The sequence below is a fragment of the Citrus sinensis genome, chromosome 3 (assembly GCF_022201045.2).
Source record: "Citrus sinensis cultivar Valencia sweet orange chromosome 3, DVS_A1.0, whole genome shotgun sequence".
In the NCBI taxonomy this organism is placed as follows: domain Eukaryota; kingdom Viridiplantae; phylum Streptophyta; class Magnoliopsida; order Sapindales; family Rutaceae; genus Citrus; species Citrus sinensis.
In genome coordinates, this window is record NC_068558.1 from 42,355,207 (window position 1) to 42,366,608 (window position 11,402).

General features: G+C 34.0%; 1 protein-coding gene across 5 annotated transcripts; it reads left to right on the plus strand.

The window, feature by feature from the left end:
* Positions 1–4,043: 4,043 nt before the first annotated feature.
* Positions 4,044–11,256, plus strand: LOC102615423 (probable inactive histone-lysine N-methyltransferase SUVR2). 5 transcript variants are annotated; one of them, XM_025099434.2, is made up of 12 exons: positions 4,044–4,210; positions 4,348–4,444; positions 5,224–5,444; positions 5,570–5,599; positions 5,712–6,192; positions 6,401–6,612; positions 6,817–7,635; positions 7,820–8,070; positions 8,611–8,677; positions 8,769–8,819; positions 9,645–9,738; positions 10,922–11,256. In XM_025099434.2, the coding sequence occupies exons 3-12, from the start codon at positions 5,262–5,264 to the stop codon at positions 10,948–10,950; spliced, it is 2,217 nt and encodes a 738-aa protein (XP_024955202.2). In that variant the 5' UTR covers positions 4,044–4,210; positions 4,348–4,444; positions 5,224–5,261; the 3' UTR covers positions 10,951–11,256. The 5 variants fall into 5 exon arrangements, with proteins under 5 accessions (XP_024955202.2, XP_006479451.2, XP_024955199.2 ...); XM_006479388.4 differs by having other exon boundaries at positions 6,401–7,635; XM_025099431.2 differs by having other exon boundaries at positions 5,227–5,444; positions 6,401–7,635.
* Positions 11,257–11,402: the final 146 nt, after the last annotated feature.

Genomic DNA, 11,402 nt, shown 5'->3' on the forward strand with positions numbered 1-11,402 from the left:
AGTGTGTAGTAAATATAATTTTTAAATAATAATTTTGACAAAATTTATAAAAATATAATAAAATTTTTATTATACAAATATAAAATCAAATTAATTATTGATTCATAAATCGTTATTTAATTAGGTTAGGCCGTTACATTTCAGTTTTTTATTTAAGCTAATTTACATTTAATGAACCACAAATCTCATGCCATCACTAATTGGCCTAATTGCCACGGAAATCTTGTTTAAATTGTCATTATATGATGCTGAGAGTTCAAACCGGCCAAATCATGCATAAAATTAAGGATAATTAGTATTTTTAGTATCTTTTAAATGAAATTTGATCTAATGAGAGAGTCGCACTCGCGCACCATTTTTAGCAAGGGTAAGAGCTTGTTTAGTCCTTATATTATGAGGTTAGTGTCTATTTAGTCCCTGTATTTTTAAAAACACCTTAAAACGTCCCTGCTACTAAATATTGACACTTATGCCATTATTTTTTTATTATTTTTAACTTGTTTTTACAATATTATATTTTTACAATAATATTTCTTTTTTGGATATTAATAAAAAATTAAATTATCAAATTAAACTCAAAAATAAAATAAAAACAAAAAAGGTATATATTAATTTTTGTGGAAGCTCACGTATGTCTAAAAATTTAATATCGTAAAAAATTACATTATCAATTTTTTTAGAAAAATTAATATTTTAACTCAAGAGTGTGTTCCACAAAAATTAATATATACTTTTTATTTTATTTTATTTTTTGGTGTTAAATTGGTAATATATTTTTTCTTTTTAATAATGTCTAAAAAAATTATTATAATAGGGTTATTTTTTTCTTTTTAATAATGTCTAAAAAATTATTATAATAGGGCAATATTATAAAAATAAGTTAAAAGGAACAAAAGATAATGGCAAAAGTGTCAATAATTTAATGGTAGGGATAGTTTGAGGTATTTTTAAAAATATAGGGACTAAACAGGCACTAACTTCAAAATATAGGGACTAAACGAACTTTTACCCTTTTAGCAACATACCAAGTCAGGGAGGCGGTTTTTATGCGTTATCTCCCCTGATGTTTGGTATATTTACAGATAGATGGCAAAGATACGTTTATTAGTAAAAACACCCCTATAGTCAGTTACCTTTTTTGTTTGACTGTTAATTGAAAGCGAAAGTACTACAATGCCCCTGATAGCTTTCCGTAACCAAAATCACTACTGCTACAATTTCATGAAACTACCTTTCCATGTATGGTTATTTACAACTGCATTAAAAAAAAAAAAAAAGGAAAAATGCATACCACATTAACTTCACTAACATTTAAAATTCACAAGTAAGACCAAAAAAAAAAAAGAAAAAAAAAGAATGTTAAACCGTTGCCGTACAAAATCTCTCATACGGAGATTAAGGTTCTAATTAGTATTGAAGTATTGTAGCTAAAATTATAATTGTTATGAAAAAAAAACTGTGATTAAGAAATAACAATTAATAATACGTAGTAAATATAATTTTTAAATAATAATTTTAATAAAGATATAATACATTTTTTATCATATAAGTATAAAATTTAATCAACCTAACTTTTAAGATACAACAGATAGTGTTTATTAAATATTTTAACGCTATAATTTTTTAAATTATAAATGTCTGACCTCAATTTCAATCAGAGCCTAATTAATCTAGAATACTATATGAATCGGGCAAAAGCAAACTGGTACAAACAACCAAATTAAGATTCAATGCTGCCACCAAAGCAATTTATAACTTACTTTAATACACCAAAGCTTTAGTGCCAAAACTACATCACTAACAAACATATATTCCACTCAAATGTGAATTGAATCTAATTTAGCACAATTGATATATGAAAACAAGCATTGAATATAAAACAACATATTGCACCTCCAGTATCGAAAAAATTTAGGCAGTATCAGTTGTAGCTAGAATTAACAGCCTCCTCAAAAAGCAGGCAATAGCTGCGCATAATAAGCTCCTAATTAACCAAGCAAGCTTAAGATATTAGTTGTCTTTGACAACATGAAATTTTCATTTACAAAAATCAAAATAACAAAAAACTCAAACCTATAGTTAGTTTATAGTTTGAGAAGATGATGCACTATCTTTCTAGTTTTGCCTATCAGAAGGTGATATCATCTAATATCTTTAAAAAATTAGTTAGTGGGATTAGATTGTACTTCGTTACTTTTTTTTTTCTTTTTAAATGCACCTTAAGTTAATCCGCTTGATTGCCGGATGCCGCAGATTAAAAGTATATTCAGTGGTTATCATCTACATAACATAAAAGACTGATGTGAATTGGCATAAGATCTCAGCGTTGTCATAATCATGGACATCGGACTGGGAGAGGGCAATACTTGCAGCAATTCCACCTAGCTTTCACCTCCATTCACACTCTTCTGTCACAATCCAGAACAAATATAAGCAATGAATGACGTTATAATGGATGGAGTAATGCCTCATTCTCACATCAAATCCATGCAACTAACAAACAGAAAACTCCACAAAAATTTCAAGATCATGCAAATTAAAATAAACTAAAAAATAAATATAAAACTCCACATTGTAGTGTCATGTGAAAGCTCAAAGTTGCAGCTTAAAACTGTTTTCGGGCATCATCATCAACTAGCTCAATGAAGTTTTGCTTGAATCGTTCTACTTGTGTAATAATGAGTTGAAACTTTAGTTTCACGAAGAATTTATGCTTCAAGCCTTTTAAGGCAGTGCTCTTCAAAAACATCGGGAACATCACAGGGCATAAACATAAAATAAAACTAAAAACCAAAATTCAATTTTTAACCCATCTAAGCTGTGAAATTCAATCTCTGAGTTAGCATCAATGTCAAACTCGTTTTAACCCATCATCATCTAAGCTTCAAGATAATCACAGCTCAATAAAGTCACCAATTTTTTATTTCCTTTTTCGAATTCAGGCTTCACTGTAAATAAACCCAGAACAAATACTCAGGCGTGAACAACTATAAACAAGCTATTCTACATTTTTTTTTTAAATTAAGGCAGCATAAATATACGCTCTAAATGAGCCCTAACAAGACTTGGTTCCGATATTGACCTGTTATTATTGGCTTTCCCAAAACCATCCGAAGATGTAGGATGCCAACGAAACTTAGATCAAGGTGCGATGGCTGTTTTAGCTTCACTTCGCATAGAGATAAAAGATCGGGCGTGAATTTAGGTTTACAGGTCATACACTCCGCATGTGACTCAAAAGATGCAAAACTTTTGGCCTTTTCAGGTGCGATTACCAAAATTCCCTTAGCCATCTTAAACACAACTAACGTCGGGCAAAAAATAAGTAGATTATTCAGTAACTTGGTTAATATCTATATATTTAATAAATGTTATAGATACATACATATATATATATCCACGTATACACATTCTCCCAAAATATTATATATTTATATTATTAAAGTTTTTAATTAAATATATGTAAATAATATTATATATCAATATCATAAAGTATACATATGTATTAATATTTTATACACTTATACTATTAAAATTTTAAATTTATATAAAATTTTATAAATAAAATACTGAGCATATATCTACCCTTTCAAAAAAATAAAAAGAGAGAATCATGTCTAACATTTGAGTTTTAATGATAAAAACTAAAATAATTTAAAAAAGAAAATTATTAGGTAAATGGGTCAAGAATTTTAATCATAATCCGATATAAAAAAATCATGTCGACTTGGATCTGACCCATTTAATAATCGTATCAAATTTAATGACCTAAATATATTTATTCATATTGAGTAATTGGATCGTGTCAAATTTTACCAACTCTACTAATGTCATAATTCGGAAGGGAGGCTTTTGTTAGTAAACGCGCCTTCGTGATCTATCTGCAAATATGCCAAACTTCAGGGAGAAATAAAAATTACCCACATTTGAACCAAAACCTGAACCATCACATTTCCGTACACGAAGACCTATACCAGCTGTATCCCTCGGGCTCCTACGCTACGTAATTCGTTCAGCACGCATCGAAGACTCGTGTCGACAGCTTAGCTCCCACGCCCCTCACGAGTGTGGCCATTTACATCAACACCCCACCAGAGCCTTTAAACTCTTCAAATAAAAAATCACTTAAAAGTTCAAACCTCCATTCAGTGCCCTAATTCACAGTCTTTACTCTTCACTGAAAATCACTCTCAGCAATTTCTCAATGCAGGTATATTCCTTTCTCAAAAAAGCATGATGTCGTTTCCCTTTCTACGATCCATCTGTCCTTGGACTAAAAATGCACTTTTTTGTTTAAATTTTTAAATTTTTGTTTCTGAACTCGCCTTTTCTGCTCTGATGTTACAGTGCTGCTCCTGGAGAAACTATTTTATGAGTATCATCGCTTCTGCACGGTCGTTTTAGGATTCGCTGTTTTCGTTAGATTGCTACATTTCTGCTCTTGGTAAGCTATTTTATCTCTCTTTCCTTGCCTGCACTCGAAAAAGTAGCCGTATCAAACATTAGCGATGTATGCTCTTTTAGTCCGTACAAGCTGAAAATTTAAAGGGTTCTTTTCGTGTGTTTCTTGTATCCCCTTTTTGGTTCTTTAAATTAATTATTATGAAATCTGGCAAAATAGTGAGACTTTTAAAAGGCAAGGAAAAAGAAAGTAAAAACTTGTATTTTTGTTTTTTTTTTTTCTAAATTCAATCTTGGATGCAAACTGTGGAACTTTTGGACTCGACCTATTGTAGTATTCGATAGTAGTAGTATAGGTCATGGGTTTATTCTTGTATTTAGAAATATGCCTGTAGTTCTTACAATGCATGTGGGTTTTATTTTGGGTAATTGTTGAAATTTTGCCTGGAAAATTTCTTCTTTTCGATTTAAGGTCTCATTCTAGTAATATTTTTTGGTACCAAAATGAAGGCAAATATTTTTTTGATCTCTTTATCATAATCAAAAGCATTTTTAAGGAATTGTTCTTTACTTGCCTAAGTTTATGCAACTATGATTTTGATTAAATAAGAACTATTTCAGCTCTTAACTAGCTTTCTTTCAAAAACTGTCGTATTGTTTATATTGATCACTTTTTCTTTTTGTTTCTGTTTTTTTGGTTTAATTCCTATTATTGTGTGTCATTGAAACCGTTGGATGAAATTATACATGCTTTATAGTTTCAAGACTCTTGTTATTCACTTTTACTGATGACTGAAATATTGTTGGTAATTTGGCGATCAGAAGGCCAATTTAGGGGAACAGTTAGTCTGCGATCAGTTATGGCACCTGATCCCAAAATCACAAAGGCTTTTAAGGCAATGAAGCTTCTTGGAATTAGTGAAAACAAAGTGAAGCCGGTATTAAAAAGGCTTCTAAAACTGTATGATAAAAATTGGGAACTCATAGAAGGGGAAAATTACAGAGTTCTTGCTGATGCTATTTTCGAGGAAGAGGATAATAAGGTTCATTACTTGTCTTTGCCTATCACGGTTTGGTTTGTGATATTTATTCTTTTATCATCTTCTTTCCGTATTTTATTTTTATTATGCTTGTCTAACCATGTTTCTTTTGTTTTTACCGAAATCAGGTGTCAGAACAGAAGAAACCTAAAATTGCTGTAAGTATGCAATCATTTATTTTTCGTTTCCAACCTGGCATTTTATGTTCTGGTTTTTTCCTTTTAGTCCCCTCACTTGTATTTACTTAATGCCTTCTGATTTGATTAACAGGAGGAAAAATTTGAGGAAGAATCTCTTGAACATGAGGAGCCTCTACGCCCCTTAAAGCGGTTGCGGAGAGGCGTGCAATCGGTAGTTCCACCTTCTCCCAGCAACTCCAGCCCTGGTTTTGGTGGAACTTTGTCAAGAAGGCCAAAAATGGATGGGGATGAATTACCTGCCTCTTCTTTCCAGCAGCAGTCACCAGAAAAGACAAAGTCTCCCAAATTCAATTTGGGGAATGTAAGGCTTGAAAACCATAGTTATAAAGGAAAGGAGCCTGTCTCACCTCAAGTTGCTTCCGCACAGAACAGAGCATCTCATGCATTGTGCATTAGAGGTCCAACCATTGAACCTGGCATTGTTCCTTCGCCTAAGAAGGTGGTGCCCAGCACTCATGTATTTATCAGGCCCAAAGATGAGCCATTTACTGATGACATGTTCACAGATAACGCACCTCAGTATGAGGCTCCTATTGCGGTTATCCGTCCAGGTACAATTGATAGTAACATTTGCTATGTTAATGTTTTGAGTTAATGATTGGTTTGTGCTATTTGGTTGGGGGTGCCTGAGCCTGACGATGCAGTTCAATGAACTTATCCATGAAGTAAACAAAGGATTTTTGCATATAATGCTAGTTGATGCTAATATCACTATTTTTCTTTAAAACTGAGGTTGCTGGTTTTTGTTTAATTTCATAGATTCATTAAGACAAGAAGATTCATTACCTGGGAACATTTCAGTGCAAGAGCCAGTTTCTCAGGAGCCTCCAGCTTCTCACCATGTACAGGGAGAATATAGGGGAGATGGTGCTCTAGCTTCGTTGGGAGAGGGAAGTTCCAACTGCAAACTTGCTGGCATGCCTTTTGAATTTCCTCCTAGTTTGGAGATTGCCTCATCATCCATGGGAGAGGTGAAGATTTCTCTTAGCTGCAACTCTACTTTTGGAAGGAAAAATTTCCATATGCCTAGTCTAGATGAGCTAAGAGAATTGTTGGAGGAGAGGTGTCTACGATCATATAAAATCATAGACCCAAGTTTTTCAATCATGAACCTGATGAAAGATGTATGTAATTGCTTCGTGGAGCTGGCAACTAATACATCTCACGGATTGCAGGAGGAGTTAAGGAGCGTGACACCGAATTTGGATATATTGAAGAAATCTACTGCACAAGATGCTATTCTTGTTGGGGGTAGCAAAGAAAATATGTTCATCCCATCTGGTATTCGTAGTGGATCTGCACAGCTGGTTCCACCTCAAATTCCTAGGCCTCTAAAGTCATTAAATGGTGCGGATGATCACGTATCTACCAGTGAAGAAATCGTTGCAAATGGTGTTGTGGAAAGTGGTCTGGCAAAGGAATGGGGAGATCTTGAGTTTTCCAATTTGCATAGTTTGGTACCTGTTCCACTATGTCGACTAACTCCTGATGAGTTGAGGGCTATACATGATGTTAAAGACATAACCAAAGGGGAAGAGAGAGTTGCAATCCCTTGGGTTAATGAGATCAACAATGAGTGTCCGCCATCCTTCTACTATATATCCCACAGTTTAGTTTTCCAAAATGCTTGTGTGAATTTCTCTCTTTCTCGGATTGGTGATGAAAGTTGTTGTTCTGCCTGTTTTGGAAACTGTTTACAGTCGGGCCTAACCTGTGCTTGTGCACATCAAAATGGGAGATTTGTATACACGCCAGAAGGCGTTCTTGAGGAAGAATTCTTAGAAGAGTGTATCTCAATGACTCGTGGTCCCCAGCAGCAACACCTCCTGAATTGCAGAGATTGCCCTCTTGAAAGATCAAAGAATGAAGGCATTTTGGAACCATGTAAGGGTCACTTGAAGAGGAACATTATCAAGGAATGTTGGAGCAAATGTGGTTGCTATAAACAATGCGGCAATCGTGTGGTGCAGCGTGGTATAAGTTGCAAATTACAGGTTTAAACCTTTGCATCTGGTTGATGTTTGAGCTCTAATTTAATTTCTGGTGCCGGTAACTGTTAAAGTTCTCCAAAATGTTTATGGACTGTTCATTTTCAGGTTCTGTTTAAGTTGTTGCATCACTTTGTCATTGCCATCTAATCTTTTGTATTTTCCATTGTTAATTTTCTCTACAAATTAGCTGTTTTTTACATCTGATGGAAAAGGGTGGGGGCTGAGAACTCTAGAGAAGCTGCCAAAAGGTGCTTTTGTATGTGAATTTGTTGGAGAAATAGTAACCATCACGGAGTTCTATCAGAGGAATACTAGGAAACATAACTGCCCAGTTCTACTGGATGCATTTTGGGTCTCCCAAGGAGTTTCAAAGGACGAAGAAGCTCTCTGTTTGGATGCCACATGTTATGGAAATGCTGCCAGGTTCTTAAATCATAGGTAGGGCCCCATAGTGTATTCCTTTTGCCTTTTTCCTGCTTCCACTCTTGATAATCTTTCACAAGTCTTTATAAAATTGGCATTTGGGGTTTTTTTTTTTTTTTGACGAGTATAATCAATTGTTCTTGTTGTTACTTCAGTAGTTAGGTAAATGATATTTTCTTATGTATAATGAGAAACATCTTTTCACAAGTCTTTATAAAATTGGCATTTGGGGTTTTTTTTTTTTGACGAGTATAATCAATTGTTCTTGTTGTTACTTCAGTAGTTAGGTAAATGATATTTTCTTATGTATAATGAGAAACATCTTTTCCTTTGTGTGTCTCTAGAATTCAATAACTTACTTAAACTATCTGTTTGCTTTTCATGTTTTTGGAGCTCACTAACTTTACTACCTAAACTATCAGTTTGCTTTTTCAGGGTGGCTGATTGTGAGGTGTGCTAAATTAGTTAAAAATATGTTACTGTCTATAGATTTCGTTTGCTGAATATAGCTAATGACTTTTTCCCTACCTTTTCTTTTGTTTTTGGTGTCTTTAGATGCTTTGATGCAAACTTGATAGAGATTCCGGTTCAAATTGAGACTCCAGAGCACCACTATTATCACGTAAAAAAATCCTAAAATTCTTCTTTGGATCCAAATTTAGCACTGGGTTTAATGTACATGGCAACTCTAATGGAGAATTTGCACCTTTCAGGTTGCTTTCTTTACAACAAGAGAAGTAGATGCATTTGAAGAGCTAACATGGGTCAGTAGTTTTATTTTTAGTTGTACTTTCTCAGTTTTGGAATATAAACAGCTGGAGAAGATAGTTATATGATTTATGATGCCAATTTTTTTACTTTTAACTTGTGCTTCTTGTTGCTCTCACATTGAGAAATATTTGGTGTCATGTTATCATGTTTTGATGTTATTAAAATTTGAGAAGGAATATTGAATGATTTTTTTTAATGTGTTGATTTTGACTTGCTGCAAAGTTTTGCAGTTTGAAAGGGAGCAAACTGGTCTACTATTCTCTTATAACACATAAGCTTGTGCAGTACCGCCAAAAGAGACAAAAAGTAGAAGAAAGAACTAACATATAGTGCCAACTTTTTAGAAGCATCTTCTATTTATTATATCTTTGTTTGCATTTGGTGCAATGTTTATGAATTATGAGGAAGTTTATTTAGTTACTAGTCACTTATTTAATAAAGAAAAGTGAAGTCACTATGTATTGTAGAGCCTACAATGTACTTATTAAAGTTATTAATGAATATCTTCTAGTTCATTTGACACATCATGCAGAATTTTCTGCTTCTTCATGGTCTAATTTTGGGGTTATAGTAGGACATCCATGAGACAGCTTTCCTTGCTGCTAATATTTTACTCTCTATATAGTTCAGTGCTTCGCTACATATATTGATTTGCGTGCATGAGCTTACTCAGGTTATTCTGCCATATTCCCTTTTTAAATGTCTGAAAAAAAGGGCATCTCAATTTATTGAATGCCTACAACGTTTTACTCTGTACAAGTATCTTTTGAGTTTTTAATTTGTTCTATATTAAGACACCATGTGGTATGTGTCTGCAGGATTATGGTATTGACTTTGATGACCATGATCATCTAGTGAAATTCCGGTGTCGATGTGGCAGTAACTTCTGCAGGAACATGAAACGTTCAAGCAGTAAGGACCTTTAATTGTATTTTTGTGGATGTGATTTTTGTTTTGCTAGATGCGCTTCTTGTCTGCATTGGTATGCATCCGAACTGGGTACTCCGTGAATGTGGATGCTTTTTAGTTTTGGAAGGCTGTGGGTTGCCTTATGTTTTGCAAATAAATTTTGATGCATTGGTGACCTTATTTTGAAAATAAGTTGCTCTTTATTAGAAGCAGCTATTTTTCACCATCAAGCCTGGGTTTCTTTGAGACAAATTGCACTGATGGCATCTGGAAACACTTTTCTCCAAATGAAATGCAATGTAATGTGGATTTCGAAATAGATTTATGTAGGAAAGCGCCTAACCCATTTAATGTTTCATACCCTTGCAACATATTTATTGTCATTGTTTAAAGTTGAAATTCATACTCCTGAAACTGTTTGTATTTTGTTAAAATGTGGTGCTTTCCTAGCTTCTGCGAGAAACATTGAGATTGGGAATTCACACCATTTGCTATTACTAGTTAGGCCTGTTCCTAGCATAATTGTTCTGCAATCTACATGTCTTTGGTGATGATGGGGGAAATACTGCTGGAGAGAGAGTGTGCAGAGTGCCTACACTGTTTGATGGTTCTAAAAAAATACCTCAAAATTAACTGTTTTCACATTGTAAATAATGTTTTAAATGTCTTTCACAGTCAGAAAGGAGTTAACCACTGTTGGGTACTTTCTCTCTGCTATTTGGCCAAAATTTTAAGTAGATTTTGGTGCCTGTAGCTGCTATTGGTCTAATGAGTGGCTTGCTTGAGGTGCTATAAGTGTTGCATCACTGAAGTAAATTTCATTTTTGCATTATACCAGGCCTTTGAAGGAGGGCAACTATAAATTTTGGGGCTTGGGATGACATGTTGACTTGCTGTTGAATAGTTTTGGTAGCCCTCATGCTTTCATATATAGCTGTTTGGAAATTTTATTTTATTTATGTAATATTCATCACTGGGGACCTGCTTTATTCTGCTGAAATCTTGTTCCTTGGTTATGGCGTTGTGCATGTCTTTCTAATTTGAACTAGTGTTCATTCTTGAATTTTTAGAGCCTGAGAAGGTTGGTCTAAATAATATGATCTATTTAATGCACTTTTATGAGTCATTTCTTGTATTTTTCTTACCCCTCTTTGGCTACCTATGATCATGTACGTCATTGGTTCAGGATCCAAATCTGTATCCATTGCAAGATGATTTGACAAGAGGCATCTGATTGAAGAAATGATTGCTCTTATGTTACAAGCTTTTACAGTCTTGTTGAAGATAAAAGAGATCATGAAGTGCACTTTTGTTTGGCTCCCTCTTGATCCCCCCGAGTGATGGGGTCATTTTCTTTGGATGCTTTTTGTACAGGTTTCTGTATATACATGTGTAGAGACCATCAGTGGACCCAAATGTTAGCACAAATTTACAGATTAGTGTGTAGGCATTTACATGATCCATATTTAGCTGCTGAAACCTCTGGGCTATTATATAACACAGGCTGCTGTTTTGTTTTTATTATTTTGTGGTCAACCAAAGTTCCTCAGCCATTTTGGACAAAAGTTGGTTCTTTTATATCTCTGAGTTTTGATCTATGATATGTCAATCGTGTAGCTGGGATAATCATCTATGATTAGGCTTGCCCTGGAGCTCTCGTGGGTCGA